Raw genomic sequence first — 22,895 nt, 5'->3', positions numbered from 1 at the left:
TTTTGCAATGCAGTGAAAACTACAGGTCCCACTTTTGTGTCCCTATTTGCATAATCCTATAAAAGCATTGGATGTCTGATTCAGAACTTATGTGTGTCTGTGTGTGTCAATTTAATGCTCATAAATAGTCCAGGAGTACAAATTCCTCCATCCCTAGAGAAGTAGACAGTGCCTGTGAAGGACTGGCAGGACATTCTGCATGAGTAAAATTTGACCTAGAAATAATAAGGGCAAACTACACAGGTCATGTACTCATTGACTTCACTAAGACTGTCAAGAATTGCAATTAGTAACAGATTTGCTATCAAACACCTTCCATTAGCTGTCAAAGGGGTGTCTATTAGGTATCAAACTGAGACTGCCTAGTTCATTTTGGACAATCCATCTTACAAATACTCCACAGCCCTGATCAGAACTAAATTCTCTTTGCCCAATGAAAAAATAATAGATTAAATTTCTTATTAACGAGCCCTTGGCTGTTCATTTTCAATACATCGCTCCTTCTTCCAAATGCAGTAGTGGTAGTGCCCCACAGCAGGGATGCATTCAGTAAGGAAAGTTCTTCCATCTTCTTGTAAGCCTGACTCATCTATTAAAATACTATTCTGCTGAGCTCACTATGACATATTTCTAGTCTTAAGAACATTTTTTAATCAAATGGACATTGGGTATTTGAAGATTTTTTCTTTTACTTTGTAAATAAGAGTAATCAAACTAATAAGGTTTTTGCTTCCTTCGTTTTCTATGCTTAATGCCCATTTCTAATATTTAGATTTAATAGTTACTTGGCCCATAGTAAGGGGTTTCTTTTGTTGTGCCTTTTTTTTAAGGCATTCTGATTCATTAGACCATAAAAAGCAATTACAGAGATGAGTTCGACAAGAGTCACCGGTACTAAAAACATGTTGTTGGTCAGAACTGCTTTAACAATACCTATGCTGAGTAATTTAGTGGTATCCTCAAGAGAGACAGACATTCCGTTCAAACTCTTCCAGTCCCATCACTGCTGTCATGATGGTTGGTGGTCTTAACCTGGTTCCTCTTGGTCACGCTATGGTTTGAATGTTATTGTTTTCATTCAAAATAAACAAGTTTGAAACAGTGATTTTTTTTTTTTTTTAACTGTGTCTTGAATCTGTAAATCTTTGATGCTACAGCAACAGGAAGCTGCACCAACTGTTGTTTTAAAGATCTCACAGTTTGTGAGATCTGCGACCACAGAACAAAGGCAGAAAAACAGGCTTTGAAAACCATGAGGAGAAAAACTCTTTGTGACACATTTGCTGGTAAAGCCTGGATCAAACGTCAAAGGCAGCAGGGAAGGAAATGAAAATGAGTGGTTTGGGAAGAGACAGAACAACAGGCAAAGAGGAGCAGAGGGAGTGAGAGAAGATGGAGACAACATGCAATGCCTCTGTGGGCACCTTTGAAGGTCTCGGCAGATGCATTTTACAGGAGTTGGTCCAGTTTTTCCCAGAACCACAAAGAAGCCAGCCTTCCAGTCATGCTGTCCATAATGTCACACATTCCTGCACATTTTTACAGCCTGAAAAAGCGAATTGTTGGGGCAGTTGTGGAGGAATGCAAGGATGTGCGTGTGGCATTGAGTGGGAAGGTAGCTGCACCACCACAAGTTCTACCTCAAAATAAAGCCGTGCTATTGGGATACTACTGAAGCTTCAGACGTTCAAATGCAGCCATGCGTGTGTGGCTGCGTTCTTCAGTGGTGTCCTCAAACTTTGCTCCTTTTGGATTAACAGATAACATAAGCAATATGAAAATTTATTAGCAGTGACACTGTTAAATCAGATGACAGATTGTACCAACCTATTAACAGTGACACCTCACTGAGATTAATGTAAGTATTTCTCAGGGAACTAGCTTGGCTCTGCATTTCAGGAGCTCTCCTTTCCAGCAACAAGCTCTACCCTCCCTTTTGAGCAAATCTGAGCAACCGACTGTCTGCAGTGGTCTTCTGGCCCAGCCCCAGCCATCCTTGCAGCAAGCCCCTGTTGGAGACCAAAATCTGCCATTCGTGCCAGAAAGAGCTTATTCCATCCCAAAACTAGAGAAACCAAGGGGCAAGTCTTGCCATGGCAGTTTACAAAGCTGCTACCACCTCATTGTTTGCTCACTCCTGGCATGGAGGAAGAGTTAGTAAAAGGGACCGAGGGCCATGAAAAGTCAGATTTAGCCTGACGGCCAGCCAAGTCATGACGCTCACACTTCCTTCTGCTGCCTGTGGTGGAGGTGGTTACCTGGCAGAGGTGGCTCAGTGGGCTGGGGAGGTGACTTACAAACCATGGCAGCAGCAGTCAGCAGATCTCATCTGTCTCAGTCCTGCCATAAAAGGTGTTGATGCTGGACATAGCTTATTTGTCTAAACCACTGGTTTGCTTTGGTGTGCCTATACTAATTGCTTTTGTTGAGGGCTGGAACTGTTCAAAATCCCATTGTAAACAAGATCTTAGATGAGAAGACAGAAGCTTGAATCAAACTTAATATTCTCCTAATTCATGCCATGATTTGTACTATACAGGGCAACACCACATTCATCTTACGGAAACATGCCTGACAATCTCTTCACTCATGTAAAACAGCTCTTGCTTGGAAAAGTTTGGTTTGAGTAGATAAGATTAGGGCTGACAGCTGGGAGAACTAGGAAGATAGCTAGCCAGGTTGTCATGAGCAGTCTAGCCGCTGTAACCTCGATTCAGAGCGGAGTAAATTTTTCCACCCACAGCTTTACGCGACAGCAGAGCCACGGCTTTGCTGGAGGAGCGCTCTGCGCCCCGTCCTGTGCCACGCCAGGCAAGTCCCCAGTGAGGGCACCCCCAGGCTGGGGCCTGTGCCACAGCTCAGAGCCCTGCGACTAGGTCAGCCTACGCCACATCCCTTGTGGAAGGGCTCTTTCAGCTTCTAGAGTTTAAAAATCAGGTTTAAATAACCTCGGCTATGAGGTTATGTGGGTGAATGTGTTGCGACGATGGCAATTCAGCAGCTCTCTCATGCCGCTCGGTGCTGTTAAATCGCAGCCGCCGCTGCCAGGGCTGCGGGGGATCCGCTGCAGCCCCGGCCCTCGGGGAGCCCTCAGCCCCCGACATCGCCGCTGCTCCTGTTGCTGTTTTCCAGGCCCGGCTCGGCCTGGGCCACCCTCGGCGCGACCCCGCGGCCAGGCCGCGGCTCCCGCTCTCCGCCGGCCCCCGCCCGGCGCCTGCACCCCGAGCCCCCATCTCCCGGGGCAAAGGGGGCCATGGCGGCGGGCCGGCCTCCGCCAGCAGCCGTGGCCTCCCCTCCCCGAGGGGGATCCCCGGCCCCGGCCCCGGCCCCCTCCCCGCCGCCAACCGCCTCCCGCCTCCCGCCATTGCCGCGGCGCGGCGGGGGCGGGCCGCGGCGGGCCCGGCCGCTGTGGGCGGGCAGGGGCGGAGGGAAGCGCCGGCCGGGCGGGCTGAAAGGAGCCGAGAGGCCGGTTAAAGCGGCAGCTCGCAGCCGCCCGCCCGGCTCCCGCGCTTCACCGACGGACGGCGCCGGCCGTCGCTGCGCGCCGCGGCGGCTCGCACGCCAATGAGGGCCCGGACTCCGGCCCTCGCCGCCTCAGGAGCCGCCCGCAGCCTCCCGTCCCGACCCCCCGCCCGCCGCCCGGCCGGGTCGGGCGGCCCGGACCCATGCGGCGGCTCCAGGAGAGGTTCAGGAGGTGAGATCGCCCCCTGCCCCGGCGGGGACCCCCCCCTTCCTTCGCGGCGGATCCGCGGTCCCCGGGCGGGGCCCTCCTCCGGCGGGGCCGCCCTGAGGGATGGGACCCCATGGCCGGCCCCGCGGGCGCGCTGGGGCTGGGGGCCGCGGGCGACCGCGGTGGAGCTCGGGGTCGTGTGAGGGCTGGGATGGCGGTATCCGAGATTTTCTCGTCCCCCCGCCCGAGTTCGCCTGTCCCCGCGCGGCCCCGCTGCTGAGGCGCCGGTCGCCGCCCCCGGGGCCGAGGGGCCACGGCATCGCCGGTGCCGGGCGGGGAGAGCAGAGCCGGGCTGTGAGCGGGGGGGGGGGGGGGGCTCTGCCTATCTGTTATTTATTTATTTTTCTTTCTTCCCCTGCTTTAAGTGGGTGAAGGTTCACGCATCCGGCCGTGTGTCACAGCTCCGGCCCCGCTGCCTCCCCCGGCCGCGGCTCCCGGGCCGCGCCGCTTGCTGCCCCCCGCGGGGCTGGGCGGGGGGAGGCGCCCGCCGGCCGCCCCGGCTGCTCTGGCTCCGTGGCCCGCAGCAGAGCGCTGGTGCTCTTTGTTCAGGCGTCTCCCAGGGCGGATTGAAGATGCTGCTTGTGTTCACGGGGGTCGGTTGGGTAACAGCGCGATCGAGGTTCTTGGGTAAACATGTACTTAATTGCTGCAAGGCTGGTAACTGTTGAGTGACAAGTCTCCCAGATAAGACCAGTTTCTACGATGGTTTCCCTCAGCAGGTACACCGCTGTAGGGCTGCCCTGCTCTCCTTTCACCAACTTGCTCAAGAAACCAAAGCCTAAGTATTAAAAGGGAAATAAAATAGAAAGAGAGAAAAATATGAATATGGTCAGACCTGGTTTCTGTAGTAGCCCGCATCTAGGCTGTTACGCTGGCTGACACGCTGCCCCTGAGCTCAGATGTGCTGCAGCACCTGATGTGACTTCTGTTCGCTCTTCACTTGAAATTTTGCCTTTCATACTTGACAGAAGGTTGAGAAGTCTTTTGGGAGGTCAGTGGGATGCACAGGTGCTTTTTTTCTGTGGCATAATTTATGTATAATACCACAATTGTTAATGGATTCTCAGAGTATTGCAGATTTCATTTTATCTTTAGTATCGTGCTGTAAGTACATGAACCTTTACACAGTGTGTGATTTCACTGATGTTTCCAAATAAGTGGTCTGCTTCTGTACTGATCTGAATTATTTCTGTGACTCAGTTGTTCAGCGATAGTAAAGATTATGTGAACAGTTACAGACCACAACTAGGTATTTTTGAAATCCAGGAAAGAAGGTGCCTAGTCCAGAGGCATATGGCTCTATTTTGAACTGAATGGACTGAATTAATAAAGAGGAAATATCTGCCAGTTTAGTCAAAGAAATCAAGCTTTTTGTAAACCTATTTATTTCTCTTTGAAAATATTACCTAAATGATCATCAGGAAAATGTGGTGCTGATCTGTTTTGACCTGCTTGTGATTTGTCGTTTTTCCTTTCAAAAACGAAAAGCCTAGAGAACACACAAATTGCTTCTATCTAAATACGTAACACCATTTAAAGTATGCTACTGCTGTTTCTGTGGAGTTATCCCCACCTTGTTGCAGTTTCTCATATGCTGTTATTTATGGCTTATTTGGTCTAAATGGCCTCTCCTGCTGCTGGAAAGCACAAAAAACCCAAACATACAAAAAGGGGTAATGTGCTTTTAAGCTGGTAAAAGGAAGTATGAGGCCTTTTGAGCTGAATAAAGGAAATGTACTTCCTGAAAAGACTAAAAACTCCAGATCTTTGAGGCTATTATCAGTGCTTGCTGTTTTTACTGACATTTTACTTCATGCTTCAAAGACTAATTCATTCAGCAGATGGGAATCGAGAATAAGGCAAGATCTGAAAGGTGCTTTTCTCTTCTGCAGTTTTGGGTATAAGCTTGCTGTGGTACCAGACAGATGCCATATAAATATGGCAGTAGATTTGGGATTTTATCATTTATTTTTCTAAGCTGGATTTCCATGCAAAGAGAAAGCATTAATAACCCTCAGGTTTTCTTTCTCCTTTCTCTCCCCAATACTATGATATCTTTAATTCTGGTATCACTATGAAACATACAGCATTTACTCCTTGGACATGAACAGGAACTTGAGACCTGGGGTCTCTCACGAAGAATGGATCAGTCCATATGTTTAGCATTTTAAATATTTGAAGTGTTTCAAGATCAAAGTTCAAGTAGTGTAAAGGGAGGGATATGAGTTTCTTCTCTCTTCTTTTAAATTGTCATATGTCTTTCTCAGTGCCCCTTTTCCACGTCTATTGGGAATGTGCTCATCAAGGGAGGTTGTTTACGTGCTCTGAAGCTGTGAAGCTCAGACTTCCTTGGCCTCAAGTAGTTCTTGAGCTTTAAGAATACATTTAGATTGTGAAAATGAACTCATAGTTCAGTGCAAAAGCATTCTGTTCTCGTGGCTGGCTGCAAGTAGTTACTAGGCTGTTAATTTCAGAAATTTCAAATTCTGGTATTGAAGAAATTAATATTTTATATTAGAGATCTTGGATTGTCAGTATCTTAAATGGGGAAGTATTTATGCATTCTTGTGAGATAATGCTGCATATCCCCTGATTAAATGACTCCAGTTTCACTGGAGTTCCTATTAAAGAATACATTAGAGATCTGTTAGAGAATTAAAAGGCTTCACTTAAAGATGTTTCCTGTAAATTGTAGTCCAGTTCAGAGGAACCTTATCAGACTGTCCTGCCTTTGATAATAACATTAATGGTTGTGTGGTAGAGAGCCTTTATTAAGGAGTTACCAGCACCTGAATGCTGTATATCAAGTTTCCACTTCTAGGAAGGTGAGATTATATTCCTCACAATTATCTTCTTCAGATGAGGCAAACTTGACCTGTAGATAGGAGGAAAAACAATGTCCCTGTGTTGCAGTATTCATGTGGCAGAAAACACAAAGCATCTGTTGTTGGTGATGGTGTGGGGTTTATTTATTTATTTGCCTTTAAGAAAGAACAGAATGGTTTTTGCCTCTAGATTGTGAATGTCAGCAACCAAATTCTCCTGCCTTTATATTGCAATGTGGTATGTATATGTAACTGCACGAGAATATGACTGACTTCTTTAACAGTATGCGTCAAAGTAATTTTTCCTGGTTTTGATGAGTACTTCAGTGTAGTATCACAAGGCAGCTATTTTCAAACTTCAGCTCTGTTTCTTAAGGCGTTAAACGTGAACTGTCAAACTGGAAATGAAACAAACTCAAGAGAAGCATTGGCTGGAATTATTCCCTATTCAGCTGCTTTTTAAGTGATCCTTCCTCTGAAGTTGTTCCTGATAATATTTATAAATAGTATTATAAAAAGGCATAGGGAAATAACTGAAGTTTTGCTTTGCTGAAAATGTTGTCTGTGAGTAGTGACCCGAGCAAATGTGCTCCAGCATTTGCTGCCTGGGTCTTGCACTCGATAGCGTGCAGAAAGGAGAGGTGCAGGCGTGTCGAATGTACAGCATTAAATGTTAGGTACTGGGGTGTTGTGAGATCCTTTTCTTTAAGGTAGAGGTAAAGTCTCTCCTGCCCAAATGCACTAGTTAGTAGTGGTGGTGCTGATTGATAGTACAAACGTGTTGAAGGGGACGGGGAAGCAATGCCAATGGTGGGGTTCTGCTGGAACTCTCTCCGGTGGGAGAAAAGCACATTTCAGCTGCTGTGGGAGTCCAGTAAAGCTTTCTGTTCAACAGCTGTGCTAATAACCCTGTTTGTTGTTTTTTTAAATTAAATAATTGGAATCGAAGTATTGATTTTAAAAAAAACCTTTCAAAACACTTCAAACAGTTTATTTATAAGTGTGAAGTTTTCTGAAACCTGATGCTTGTCTGTTTTGCCAGCCTGAAGTTACCACACAGATGAACGAGTATTTGCATCATTCCTGTGCTGGCATAAACAAGGGGAAAAAAAACCCCAACCCTTTATGTAGATAATAGAGAAAGGTTAGCTTTGTTGCTGCTTTTATGTTCTGTTTTACTAATAGCACTGTCTTTAAATTAGTGAGAATAAGAAGTCCTCATAATAAATGGACTTTTCTGAAGTGTTTGTTCATAATTCTGTCTAAAATCTAACATTACCCCAGGCTCTGTTGTGACTGCTTTAGAAAGATCCAGTGTCTTTTCTAATAAATAAATATAAATGAAAAGGAAAAAAAAAAATAAAAGTAATCCTCTAATGGATAATAGAATGTCCCATTAGTAGGCTACCTTCAATTATTTATAGATTTTTAGATGATGATAATATCTTATATAGAAACTTGGAACAACAGAAATTATAAAGCTATAAGCTTATTGCTTTGGGTTCTTTAGTTTGGTTTGGTTTTTTATTTATTTCCTACTTCTTGTGAGACTTCCAAGGTACCACCATGGCCTTTGGAGAAAGGCAGTAATATTCTAGATGCACTCAGTGAAAGGTTTCCCATGACTTTGAGTTTATGGAGTTGGGCAAGGGCAGCCTAATCCTGGTCACTCAACTGAGCCAACAGATGCTTTTATTTTTAAATGTTTTCCTAACTTGGAAGCAGAACTGAGTAAACTGAATGTTCCATCTGTAGAGGATGCTGCGATGGTCATGAGCAGCTGTTGAAGACCTGTACACACTGGGCAACAAAATCATTTTCCAAATGTTCTGCCTGTGTATATGACTACAATGTCATTATCCTCTTGGAGATGAGAGCAAAGTGTCATTTGTCACTGACAAAAGAATTGCCATTTTTTAACAATATATTAACTCCCGTGGAATTATTCATTTGCTAGCAACTATTTATACTTGGCATCTGTGAATGAAATTCACATTTTTCTTATCCTTTGTATTAGTAATAGTTGAAACTGTTTTTTGAAATTGTCACAATTTGGAAAGAGGTCATGACACTGTGTTATTTTATCAATGCTGTTAGATTTTCGTACATCAGTTTAGAAAAAATATGGGGGTTTTGACTGATTTATTAAGTGATTTGTAAAGAAAGTGTCTTATATCCCTGAAACCTGGAACTGCTTACTCTATAAGATTGGGTTTTTTGGTTGGTTGTTTGCTTTTCCCAGGTTTGAGATCAGCCAATATTTTATGGATGTCATAAAAATGGGACTGGTTTTGACTTAAACCAGGAGGGACGTGGGGGAGGACCAAAGTTAGCTAACAAGCTCTTTATCTACACCTAGCTAACGAAGTTGCTCTCAGTTCTGCACATGCAGACATGTTGTGTGTTTGTTGTGAACCTGTTCCTGGCTTCTTGGATACCTGACTAATTGTCAATGCATAGTTTTATAATAGTCTGGAGTAAACAGGAATTTATTAGTGAAAGAGAATCGCTTTTGTACGGTAGTAGGCTGTGCTGGGATAACGTACATGGTGCTGTAGCTGGAGTAGTGCAGAACTTGGGTTTGACTGGTTGCCTGTGAATGTGTGCTGTCTTTTAGAGGCTTTTATACACAGATTTAAATTTTGTAGTTGCACAGAAACAACTCAAGTGTTTGGTTTTTTAGAATAGTTAAATGCTACGTTTGTATTGGTGAGTCCTTCCAAAACTTCCTCAAGTTTCATCATACTTGGTTTGACTTGCATAGGCTGTGTTTGGTGTGATTGTTCGTTTGTTAGGTAATGTTTGAAAACTCTTAGAGACAAAGGTGCAACGTCTATCGTAAGCCTCTTGAAATTTTTCTTCTTCAGAGTTAACCATCATGGTCTCCTTTCATCCCTGCATGGCTTGGGTCTTTGTTACAGACAGAAGATAGCGTGAGCCTCAAAGAAATTCTGACCCATCTAACACTCCAAACACAAATATTGCTTGCTATAGGAATTGAAAAGTCAATATTCAAGTTGATTTATTCCAAGGTGTTACAGAACTGGAATAAGGCTGTGGTTTCAAGAACTTCTTGAAAGAAGAGTAGCCCTTGCCAGCTATGGTGAAGTCCATATTTCAAGAGCAACCTGAGTCCATATTAGGTAATTTAAATAGGAAATAGTTAATTCTTCATCTGATCAAGCTGTCAGAAAATAGAGGGTCTGGCTTCTGTGTGCAAAGTCTTGATTAAAGGTAACCATCCACTGTGACAGGCAGTCACAGGCACTTATTTAACCTATGTTTCTGTTAATAGAACTTATCTGGGAGAACTTGCAATTTAAATAACGGTTACTTTTAACATGTCTGTACTTACAGTTTTTAACACTACTAGGTTGGAGGTATTCCTTCATGACACTCCAAAGAGATGGTTTATTAACTTTCCTAAAAATACTTTCTAATTATTCAACAGGTTCATGAACCACCCAGCTCCAGCAAACAGCCGCTACAAACCCACTTGCTATGAACATGCTGCTAACTGTTACACACATGCAGTAAGTACATTTCCTTTTTTTATTTTTTTTTTTAAACCAGGTGTTTTTGTAAATTCTTGTGGGTTTGGATGACTGAATGCTTACCTTTGCCTGACTGTATTCATATTTACAACCTCTCTGGTTTTATTATAAAAGCTTTGGCTATAACAGTCCAGAAAATGTAACACTAATTAGATGGTGATCACTAGTCCCTGTTCTGAATCTTTAGGAGCTCCAGATGCTTCATAAGGTTCCTCCTCGCCAAAGTAAGTTACGTGTCTTTAACTAGTTGTTTTTCCTCTGTCCTATACTCTGTGAGTACAGGCCTATATGAGTTAGTCTTGCAGTGCAGATTTCCCAGCACTGTGCTCACGTAGTGTTGTGCGAATTGTATAGTGGAAGTATAGGAAAGATTTATTCACGTTAGAAGTAGAAGGCTTCATAAGACTGTCATGTGGGTATGAGCTAGAAGAGCTGGAATGGCTTAGTTCTGATACTTGATATCTAGGAATTGATTCTTTGAGAACGAGAAATCTGCTATTTTGAAAGAGGCACTAATGATGCAGACAGTCCTACTAAAAATCCTAGTCTGTCCTTATTTTCATAATGTAAGGACCCCTACTAGATTTGAATATACGATATACACAAAATGAGGAAAGCAGTCCTTTTTTTTTTTTTCTGAGTAATTGGGAAGTTTAATTTGCTGTTGGGCACTTCGAAAAGGACTTAAAAATGTGTTTGTTTTTTAAGATAGCATTTGCCTTTTTATAAAAGCAGTTCGTGCTTCTTCTCAATCCCTTGTTTAACTCTGAATATCTGAAGTATGTTTGACTTTGTCCTCAGTCTCTTATCTCCAGTGTGTCTGAGTGAGCTACAGATATGAATGCTGAAGGTAGTGCATAGGATTCTTCAGTTCTAGAAAGAGCTCTGTTCTTAATGAACCTTCGTGTGTGTTTTATAAATAACCACCATACAGCTCTGTGTTGCTGGTAAAAACAGAATCGCCTCGGTTTACGTATAGAAAAGCTAGCTGAAGCTTATGTATTTTTAAGCCAAGGTTCTCATGTACAGCATTATGTAAATATATGCTTATTTGTCTAGAGAATGAAGCAACATTCTGTTAGTTAGCACAAATATGTAGTTTATCTCCTAATCCTTGTACAAATCCTGTTTACTCTGGCCAAAAAGTTCGATTTCAAAATATCTGGCAGAAGTTGCTGTACTCCTTAGCAATTCTAGCCGTCATCCAGTTGAAAAACTGTCATCGTGCTGCCGACATGCCTGTCAGCAGTAGGTTACAGCCAAGATGTCATATAGGTATTTTGTGGTATGCTACAGTTTCTGGTGAAGCTGTCTGATTACTTTGTAAACAGTCAAGCTACGTGTTAAAACCTACCAAGAACTATTAAGAAGTTGGGGATATGCAATCTTAACCTTTGGAAGAAAATGTAGTGTAGTATAATAGAGGGATTGTTATTCCTTAAATAAAACTGTATGCAATAAATAACTTTTAATCAAAATTTAAAGCCTTAAAATAGGAATCTATTCTGGTAAAGCACAGTGGATTACACAGAAAAAGCTGAGGGGGATGCTTTCTTCTCCTCTGCGTTACAGACTGTTTTACTAAATGTTAGAAGGTCAAATGGTTGAGTCTGCTGCTAGATTACAGTATGAATTTTCAGTTAGACATTGATGTAATTTCTACAAAACAGTTTAGCAATGGTTCTGCATACATTTTTTTCAAAGCTTAATTCATAATTCAGAAGTAGTCAACTTTTATTTTACGAGCGTGGCTGTACTCCTTAGGAGGTACCCTGTCTGGTTTTTGACTTAAAAATACACAGGAGTCAGTTTAGGCTGCTTCAAAAAAAAATGAAACAATTAATAAATGGGGATACAGAATCCCATACGTAGCTTTTTGTTACAATATTTAAAAGCTAACTTTATGTAGTATAGTAAGGTAACTTCAAATTTCTGACTAGTAAGGCTATTTAAAAGTCTTGAATTTTTTACCTTCAAATGAAGTGCCGACTTGTCTTTAGACCCTAGGAGACAGGAAGGGCAGCTAAGCAGCTGAATACAGAGAACAGAAAAGACTGCTCTCTGTTTAGAAAAACAGGAAGGAAACAGTGTATGAGACAAGCAGGAGTTGCAAGAATTTGAGTTGTAAGGTAAGCTAAAACTAAAGGGGGAAAGCTCTTTCATCGTGAAACTTTCTAGTGTACATTAGGTTTATTAGACAAAAGATATGCTCTGTTGTATTAAAGGCTCAGAATTTAGGCATGGCTTGCTTTGTACTGCTCTAAAAGTTTCTTTCAACTGCCTTAAAAGGAAGAACTTTTCTTAAAATAAGTTGTAGTCTCTCTATTCCAATCTTGGGTTGTGCAGTGCATGGAAGAAAGAAGGAAGAAGTATAAATATTTCAAACATAAGGCTTGGAGCATTTACCAGGCCATTTGAGCGTGGAAGAAGGGGTCATCAAAATTTCAGAAGGGCTCTTACAATGAAAATGTCTCCATTCTACCTGACTGATATTAGGTGTTTCTCTGTTCTCTAGGTTGCCAGTAGGCTTCCTGCTCCACGGTGCTTGTTCCGTGATTTGACAAGAGCAAATTGATGAGTAGGGAGACACTGTACTTGGCTTCAGGACTGCACTCGTGGAGCAGGCAGCTTGAGATGGACACAGTCCTTCATGGTTCCCTCTAAGTGTCACATGGGAATTTGGCCGCTTTGTTGATCTTTCCATTGCCTTCCTTTCCGAAGAGGAAGTGTAGGGACTGTGTTTATGCTGTTAGTGTTTCCCTCTCAATGAAAGGTGCATGAGACTGCAACAATAACACCGTGCCTTGCTACAGTGGCTTGTGCATCAAAGGTCGTTGTTGCTGACTACATGACGTGCATAGCCTCATGTGCAAAGAAAATAACTTAATTTGGCATGAATGTTGTATGCAAAAGCAAAGTTTTAAACAGATTTTTAAACCTCTATATGGGAGAGATTGTCTACAGAAATACGGAGAGAGCACAGATAAGATATTGACCAACGTACTAGTGTCCTAAGCAACCCCAAATAGATGGAAGATACCAGATACTTTGCTGTGAGTTAGTAACCGGAGAGTTTAATCTCCCTGCAGTACGCCTGATCAAGTTTACAGCTTACTGTTTCAGCGTCTTTCTTCGTGCCTTAAGGCTTTTTGCAGTGGCTGCTGTTTCTGACGGTGGAGGTTGTGGTAGTCGGTCTCCTCTTAAAGATTCCTGCCTATAGCTGTAAATAAATACATTTTAATCCTTCGTCTTCCTTCTTATTGCAAAGGGGTTTGTAACTTCATGCTCTTATTTTGTTCTGGCATTTCTCTAGAAAACTTAGTGAAACTGTTGCCCATTCTCTTGTTCTGTAAATCTCTCTACCAGCCCAATTCCGGATTTAGCAAGTATTAACAAAGGTGCTAAAGTTAGTAAATTGGAGCATCCCAGTTCTGGTTTTGTTCATAGTACGTTAAGTTGGTGAGTTTGACGATATTCATTTGGAAGAGTTGCACTTCATGATGAAATAAGTGAAGCTTTTTGTGACTTGTAGCTAGTTTTATTACTAGGAATGTTGGCAACTTCGAAATGCTGTGTCATTGCTGTAAAATGACACAGCACAATCACACTCATTAGTTCTGATTCTTTGACTGCTTTTTTGGTAAATACCCCTTCTTTTAAAGGACTGATTAATTGCTTCTCCATTCTGAAGATTAAAATGCAGTTCTTGCACTAGAGATTTTTTTCAAATGAACATGGGAAAATCTGTCTTGTTTTGTTGACTAGAATGTTATATTTCTTTTTTAAGATGGATGTTAAGATAGAATGAAGTCCATTGTATCATACATTATCTGGTATGGCATTAGTATCTACAGAACTTTTATCCAGTTGGCTGGAACAGCAGGGTATCATTTCTGGATTTTTGTCTTTAATCTAGCTATTTTTGGTCAGAAGAGTAGTAAAATGTTTCTTGTTTAGTCTAACTGTTCCCATGATGCATATCAGGCACAGAGGGAAAGTGTTTCTAAATAGAATACTTAGAAAAAACAATAAATCCTTCTCATGTTAGCATAGTGCTGTTCCCTGTGAGAAGTAGAATTGTTCTTTAGAGCCAGGACAAGGCAGAAAAGAGATTAATTCAGCTCTTCATCCATGTACTCATTTGTAGCTGTATTCTTCACTCTGAAAGTGCAAAGAAAGAGGTGATGAGAGAATTGCTTGTTTGTTTTAACCCTGTAATTTTATATACAATAATTACTGGAAAAAGTGGTTGGCAGTAAACTGTGTTGGCCCATTTGAACGTTACACATCATAGCTTAACTTGTGAAATATTTATTGTAGTAGACTAGTAGAAAGTTGGGATATCTGTGTAAGAAAGGCAAGTTGTTCTGTGTAATACCTAAATCTAATGTCCAAAAAGGTCTGTCTTCCCATAAAATGGTCTCAATCAGAGCTCCAGGCAGAACCTCTGAGCAGCTCAAGCCCAGGCTTTTAGGAGGTAATTAGTAGGGATTTGCTCTTTTACCTAGTACTTGTGTTCATGATACCTTTGGGTACCATAATCTCTCTGAAACCTTTTAGTTCTCCATCAAGTTTAGTCAAAACTGAAATTCCCACAAGCAAGTGGGAAGGAAACTGATGAATGTGGATACAGCATGACTGCACAGCTTAAAGAAACCCAGCTAAAAAACTTTCTGGAGCTTAGCATCTTCCTGCCTCCTGCAAAAACTAAATGAAACAACTGCCACGTGTGATCAGTTCCGTGCTGTCTCAAGGGCTTCAGCCACACTTAAACTGTGTGCCATATGCAGAAAACAGGAGTGACTAATCTCCCGAGGAGTGAAACACTTCAACCTTTCTTGAATTTGGGGTCTGTCCAGGGTATGTGTATGGAAACTTATGGTTTGTGATAAATGAGAACCCAGACTGACAGACTATTTTTGGCCTTAAAGTGCATGAGGTCAACTTCCATAGTGCCATTACAAAACTCAGCAAGTGTTTTCACCTCTGGTCCAAATGCTGTGGGTATGGGAATGCCATACTTTTCATTTCCATGACTCTACAGCTTTTGGCATAAATGTACTAAATTTTGCAGAAAAGAAGAAAATACAATAGCAATGAAGCTACAGTTGATGTACTTCGAAAGCCAGAAGTAAAAGCTACTTTTTTTGTGTGGTTTTTTTTTTTTACCTCTCTGGATTAACCAACTACTTTTCAGATTCATTTGGTATACTCTGCATCTTCTGCACTGTCGCTGTGATCAGAGCCTCAATTTCTTCTAGTCTGTACGTAGATAAAGGACAAAGACAATGCAGGCTGGACCAGAGCTCTGCACCCTGAGCTATCAAACCTGTAACGCAAAGCAGAGTTGCCGGATTTGTTTAAACATTACTTGTTCCTAGCTTAATTGTTTAGCATGTGAGACTCAGGTTAAACTATAAGAATTTAACCTATGAAGCTTATTTACAATTCAAGTGAACTAATTAACATTTTAAGACACACCACAGGGGCTGGAAGGGAACTTGTGCTGCGTTTTTAACTTAGAAGGCTGACAAAGACACGGCTTCATAGGGGAAGGAGATGGGTAGAAATGTCTGAACCAGCAGGTTCTTTTCTTTAAATACTTGTTGGACATGCCTTTTCCTTTTTTTTTTTTTTTTTTTTTTCTTTTTTTCACCCTAGTTTGTTTTTTTCTGAATGAGACAAAGGTATATGATATAATTTATTCTGGAAAGGAGTGGAGTTTTAAATGTATATGAAGCCCGCAGCCCACTTCTTAGGTACTTCATGTGAGCATGCCAATTCCACCATGATGATCTAACAGTGGTTGTTTTGGAATATCTGAATTAAAGTTGCTTGAGAGGGAGGTGGTAAGGAAAACAGACTTGGATACACTGCATTAAAAGAACACAATCGTACATTAGGAATCTATTCATAAAAGAACTTTGCAGCTAATTTATTTATGATACCTAAAACCCAAGTTCTGCAAAGCCTTTGCTTAATTCTCTTATCTTCTACTTAACTGCATACTTCTAAATACTTTATTTTTTTATTTGAGTGTTAAGTTTATTTTGGTCTGTCCTTTGCTCTGCCTCTATGCACAAGAGGTGGTTTAGATCCAAGCCTAGAGTTGGATCAAAACTTTTTTAAGACACAAAACAGCATGTGAAAATAAAAGCACGACTAAGATTTAGCAAATTCTTTTGTTTGTCTGATTTTGTGTCATGGCTAGAGGAGCTGGTAACCTAGCCCAATACCACATGAGGAGAAATTGGTCACAAACAGGTATAACCTAAATGTCTGAGACATTGTCAAAGTCTTGGCATTTGTGTGTCAACGTACACCTGAATGAAAAACTTGCTCCTGTTAGGAGCATGCCATCGAATGTCGTACTCATGGTCTGACATGGCACACTGCAGGATTGTCTGCCCTGCTGTTGCTGTACTGTGGGTGGTAGTAAAGACTTAACAATGGCCTCTTGTTTTCTTAGTTCCTCATTGTTCCTGCGATTGTGGGTAGTGCCCTTCTCCACCGGCTTTCTGATGATCGATGGGAAAAGATAACAGCATGGATGTATGGCATGGGGCTCTGTGCGCTCTTCATTGTCTCCACAGTATTTCATATCGTCTCTTGGAAAAAGAGTCATTTAAGGTATCACTATAAGATGTACAAGATGTTTTATTTTCATGTTCTGTGATGTTTTTCCATTGTGTTTCTCAGTCAAAAATATGATTTTACAGAAGGCTGGAGTGGTACCTTGTCCTGAACCATGAAAAAAACACCCTTGTTTCTGTTGGAAGAAATAGTGAGCCAAGCTCACATACAAACAAACTTTAATGTCTGCTGCTTTTTTGCAAGGAAAATATGTGTTTTTCTAAGCCCTAGTGGGTCTTAATCCAGAAGTTGCGTGGGAAAAACATAATCTAAGTGCATGGCAGATACAATCCCATTGCAGAAATGAGAACGCTGTCTGGGACTATGGCATGCTGAAATACTTTGAGGAACACAGATTTTGCCAGGAGAATTATAATACAATACACAGTTGAATATCAGAAAGCCTCCTTGGGAGCAAGGCAGCAATACCAAAATTAAGATGTGATTTTGAAATTTTTTTTTAATTTAATTTTATTTTTTTATTCTTATTATGACTTCTATGATAATTCTGGCCCATAAATTGGATATAACCAGTAGTCACTGAATAGTAACAGTTTCTGGATTAGGCAGAGTTGATGTGACAGCTTTCCACCTCCTTGCCAGAAAGCAGGATGCACGATGGAGGGGAGAAGGGGAGAGGAATGGAGGAGTGCTTATCTCCTCTGTGCCTTGCTTATGACCTCCTGAAGTTGAAGTCAGCTGGACAGTCTTCCAGATGGTTCTAAGAGGTTATGGAGCTGATAGTATTTTCCGCAAAGTAATTCCAGAGTGTATGAGGAAACTGAGATGATACAAAAGTCTTTCCAATATCTGTCTTGGTGACTTGTTCTCTCTCTTACTAGGACAATGGAGCATTGCTTTCACATGTGTGACAGAATGATGATCTATGTCTTTATTGCGGCGTCATATGCACCATGGTAAGAAATCGGAAGCACGGCTTCAGAATTAAAGCTTTTTCCAATGTAAACAGTTTTTCATTGCAGCTTTCCAAAATCTATAGGTATGTTCTTAGATGCAGTTGACCACATTCTGCACTGTGAAATGCAACATAATGTAATCTCCTGGGATTTGCTGAACAGAAAGTAATATTAGAAAACAGCAGAAAGTAATTTATTTATATTCCATATACCCCAGTTTACGCTTCCCTCACATTGATGCAACCACATCTTCTGCTTCTCTATGTATAGAATGTCCAAGTGTCTCCTCCCTTATCATGCCAAAGTGATAGCTCTGAATATTTATTTATTTTATCAAGCCCTACTACTCTTGTGTCAGTATGGTCCATTCATTCATCACTTTTGTCTCTTGAAATCTTTGTACCTCCAGGTTAAATCTACGTGAGCTGGGACCTCTGGCATCTCACATGCGTTGGTTTATCTGGCTGATGGCTGCTGGAGGAACCATTTATGTGTTTCTCTACCATGAAAAGTAAGAATTACTATTTGCATTTAACTTTAAACTGAAATTAAAAGGTGGGGACTTTCTTACTTTCTGGGTGTTTCTATCCAGCCTTTCACACATTGAAATAAGAGCTTTGAAACAGTGGAAATACATGATGAGAATGATGCAAACTTACATCTTATCAGATAATTGCATTCACCCTGTCATAACATGTTTTTAGGTTATATTATTGTCTTCTCTTAAAGGGGTGTGAGGGAAGTTTCTACTTTTAAAACTTTAATTTTGCTACAAGAAAGCAGGGGTGAGAGTGCATAGGGTAAGAAATCAGTTGAAATGGTGGCTTTCTTACACCCCTGATTTATGTAGCATTATGTATAGATTACACTGCACCATTATGTTGTTTGGATATACTGAGGCATATTGACTCCTGCTGCCTTCTTGTTTCTGTTTTGAGATGCGAGTCCTTTAGTTTCAGATCTGAATTCTTGAACCTGCTTTCATTACTTATCCTCAGGGAGCAAGACACAACTTTTTTGTTTTGGAGATAAGCTACTGAGGTTCTTGTCAAATTAGAAAATATTAGTTGTCTCAATGTTCTCACTAGTACTTAATGCAAATGAATGCATCTAGGCAGTATTTGGAGAAGAAGGTATTGCCTGCAACTGTAGCATGGAGAGATAAATACTGGCTTTATTTTTGTCATAAAACATTGATTATCTGCATAGAAAGCTTTTTAAATAGTTTAATGGACCCATGCTAACATAAACTTTAAAATATTTTTTTTTTACTGTTGAAGAAAATGTTCATCCTCTTGTACACCTCCTTAAATGACTCAAATCGTTCCTTTTTAGGTATAAGATCGTTGAACTCTTTTTCTATTTAGCGATGGGATTTTCTCCTGCTCTGGTAGTGACATCCATGGTAAGGAATGTGACTAGTAACATTACAAACACACAAACTTTCCTTTTATAACTAGCTTAACTTCCAGTGCAGCCCTCTTTCTTCTGAAAAGATCTTAATTTTAGTCCACCATAGTTGTAAATGTTCTCTGCAGAAGAACCAAATATAGTGAGTTGTATTTTGTGTTCATAGTTTACATTCAATGAAATGCTACCTTGTTCTGTTGAATCTGGGCCACAGGGTCTAGATAAACAGATCTTAGGTTCCAAACTTCACTTCTGAAGACCTAACTTCTGAAAGGATGTTGGATGTAACAATTCAATTACTTCCATTCTAGTAAAAATGGTAAAGGTGTGAAGTACCTTAGCCTGTCAAGGAATGTTTCTAGATTTTGCTATTTATGAACTTACTTTATGCCCACTTACAAATTGGGAAAGAAGCTTTTTCAGGCAAGTGGAATGGACTTCTGATAACGTGTTGTCCTTTTTCTTGGTATATGTAAGAGCTCTTTGAAAAATTGAAACAATTGATTCTGTGGTCTGGACCAAGATGGGGGAAGTAAATTGTCTCTTGCCCCTTTCAATATTACTTAGGGGCAACAAAGCTGGAATATTTTGTCTCTTACTAGAGGCTTCTTTTTATCAGTGAAGCAGGGGAAAACTGAAAAGTTGAGAAGCAGTTGAACTGCATCAAACTGATGCGCTGTATCTGGGATACTTGATCTCTCAGCAGTTGTTTTTTTTTTCTTTTTATTAAAAGAGGTTTCTTGGTGCATCTGTAAAGCATCCTACTCCGTCTTGTCCACCTCAAAACTTTGACTATTATTTATTTATAGTTACACATTTTAAATAACTTTGAATAACCCTCTCTGCTGCTAATGTAAATCTGACACCTTTACAATTCGCTATGAAAAGGCCAAGTTTTCCTTGAATTTGTAATCTGTTCAGGGAGCTCTGAACCTGGGCCTTAGGTAATGCCAGTTACAGCACGTAACTGTTCCACATGAATGCTGTGCTATACCAAAACCTTGCTGGAAGCTTCATCCAACTGTGGTTTTCTTTTTCTCCGTGTGTGTCTGCTCTGCTAATGAGCATGAAGCAAAACATTGAACTTGTCTTCATTCTTGAGATATCTCACTATTAATTCTATAGTGCTATTGAGATGTATTATATAAATATGTTACTATGTATTTCACAAAGTGTGATGTAAATATACTGGTTTTCTCATTTGTCCATCTGTCATAGTCAAGATGTTCTGAGTTGTGACGCCTGCTTTTTTTTTTTTGTATTTTGTACATAAAATTCCGTTTCCCTCCTTTGCACTCCACTCCTAATCTTTCCTTGTTAATTGACAGAGCAACACCGATGGACTTCAGGAGGTTGCCTGGGGAGGCTTGATATATTGTCTGGGTGTGGTGTTCTTCAAGAGCGATGGAGTCATTCCGTTTGCCCATGCCATCTGGCACATCTTTGTGGCCACAGCAGCTGCTGTTCATTACTATGCCATTTGGAAGTACCTTTACAGAAGTCCTGCAGACATAATTCGTCACTTATGAGAGAGATATACATATATATATTTATATATATATATAAAAAAATCTGCACTTGGCCTCTGTAACAGTATTATTTGACTTAAGGAATTTGGGGAAATTGGAAAATTGCACAGAAAAACTGCACTGACTTTGGTAGTTCTCTGAACACAATTACTGTGAACTGATGTTGTATGTGTCCTGCAATTGCCCATCACGTGGCAAGTGCTGTAAATAACCAAGATACTGTACCGCAGTACCAAGAGTCCATTCCACATTAGTAGAACTGGCTACCTGATGTTTACAAATAAATTTTGTATTCGAGTTTAATTTTACAATTTTTAACTACGTGAATTTTTCTAAATTAGTGATTCAAATGGTGAAGTCAGTGCAACAGCGAAAATGTAACTCTTTTGATTCGGAATTGGTTTCTATCACCTTTCCACTAGTCAGTTATTAAACATGAATCACAGACAAATAATCTACTTTTACCACCCATTATCTTGGTATAATGTGACTTTTATAGAAACTGTTTGTGTTTTTTGTAAACTTTAGAAGTACATTTCTTGAACTGAAAACACACAACTGTCATCTATGCAGCTACTCATGTTGCAAAATCTTGCAGGAAATGGTTACATTCCACATACTGTACTGACAAGCAAACATTGTACCTCTTCCAAAGGTTGTATTACAAGTGTAATTGTAATAACCACTTTTATGAACTAAAATCTAAATGTGATTCTGCTGAGTTTTAACCTGATAGTATTCTGCTCATCTACAGTACCACTTAAACAGCACCTTAATTTGGCTTTATCCATGATGGAAATGAAGTGCTTTAAAAGAAATAGTTAACAGGAATTTCTCCTCGAGATTCTCAACTCTACTCCATGCTGCCCAGCCGGGCAGCAGTTTGGATGAAAGCTGACTTACCAAGGGTTGGCAGTATTATTAAGGAAGGTGGACAGCTAATATCCCCCTATCCAAACCAGAGAGTCAGTCGTTTCCTCCAAAACACGTATATGCATATCGGTGCTGTAATATTAAGGCTTGGATTTTCAAAGGGATTTAAATTGGCCAACAGAACCAGTTCCCACCACCTTTTGTTGGGGTGGTTCTGTTGGGAAATCCTGGTCAGAGCAGCAGGTGCAGAGCAATTGCTGACCACTTTGAATTCATGGCTATTGGTTCTTCCCAAGCGCAGCCTTTCAGGGAGGAGAGCTTGAAGAACTTGATACGGTGTCACTTGTCGTTCTGGGACTTAACACAGAGTAAAACTGGTCTTTAATTGTATTGCTGTCTTTCTGTACAGGAAAACCAGACGTGGTAGCAAGTGATGATTGTAGAACACGTGCATTAAATGACCAGGTGTAGAAGAGTCATTGTAATACTGTTTGTCCAATAACTGTATCCTGTCCCACTATATAATGAATGTCTTATATTAAGATTGACTTTATCCTTTTTCTAATTTACTCAGTTTTTCATGTCAGTATTTAAAAACAAAACCAAAACGTGTTGCCTTTTTCAGATTTTGTTCTGGATATTGCCTGTCTGCAAACAATAAGTAGCAAGATAGGGAAGTTTTTTCAAGGTACCGTTTAATATTGCACCTAGATTTGCCAGTGGGTTGCATATTTTAGAATATATACATTTGTATACGGAATTTACAAGAGGGACAAACTTTAAATTCAAGGCATTGAAGAAGAATTGCTGTATGGTGTTAGCAGGTGATTGGAGAAACAGCACCGCTACAGCAGACTAGTTAACTGCCCCAAAAGAGAGCAAATGGAACAGTTGGGCAGGTAATTCCTAGTACAACAGTCTCACACATCTGGATGCCTCAGTTTTTTAACATTGTGTCTATTTTAATATTTTCCACTTTTTGTGAGTTCATGTATTTTGTTTAAATGCAGTACTGTTAAAACCACTAAAATACATGTAAAGGTTTTCTGTAGTCAAAAGCGAAACTGTTGCTTGAATATATTTGTTTTAATAAGTTAATTTTTCATGGCATTGCTTTTTGGAGTGTTTGAAATGGTTTTTAAAAAATTTCAATTCGCCAAAAATATTTTGAATTATTGTATTCTAGTCAATATGATATTGAATGTACTAGACTAACAATAAACATTTTGTGCAATTTGGAAGCCGTTGTGTTCTGGGTACTTGGGTTCTTTTCCCCTCCGACCCTTATGCAGGAAAGTGAAGGACTAACACTGTTGCCACTCTTGACACAAGAGATCCAGAGTTGAACCTAACGACCCTCATGCTTGCTCAGTCATCTCATTACTTAAAAATAGCAGGAAAGATTACAATCCAAATTATTCAAC

The 22,895-nt window shown here is 40.7% G+C and overlaps 1 protein-coding gene across 1 annotated transcript; it reads left to right on the top strand.

The window, feature by feature from the left end:
• Nucleotides 1-3,532: 3,532 nt before the first annotated feature.
• Nucleotides 3,533-22,575, top strand: MMD (monocyte to macrophage differentiation associated). Its single transcript, XM_068413334.1, has 7 exons — nucleotides 3,533-3,694; nucleotides 10,007-10,088; nucleotides 16,579-16,739; nucleotides 17,585-17,659; nucleotides 18,069-18,170; nucleotides 18,995-19,064; nucleotides 20,398-22,575. The coding sequence occupies exons 1-7, from the start codon at nucleotides 3,666-3,668 to the stop codon at nucleotides 20,596-20,598; spliced, it is 720 nt and encodes a 239-aa protein (XP_068269435.1). The 5' UTR covers nucleotides 3,533-3,665; the 3' UTR covers nucleotides 20,599-22,575.
• Nucleotides 22,576-22,895: the final 320 nt, after the last annotated feature.

This window comes from Nyctibius grandis, chromosome 15, assembly GCF_013368605.1.
Source record: "Nyctibius grandis isolate bNycGra1 chromosome 15, bNycGra1.pri, whole genome shotgun sequence".
In the NCBI taxonomy this organism is placed as follows: domain Eukaryota; kingdom Metazoa; phylum Chordata; class Aves; order Nyctibiiformes; family Nyctibiidae; genus Nyctibius; species Nyctibius grandis.
Note: the sequence above shows the minus strand (reverse complement) of the source record. Positions and strands in the feature narration are given on the sequence as shown.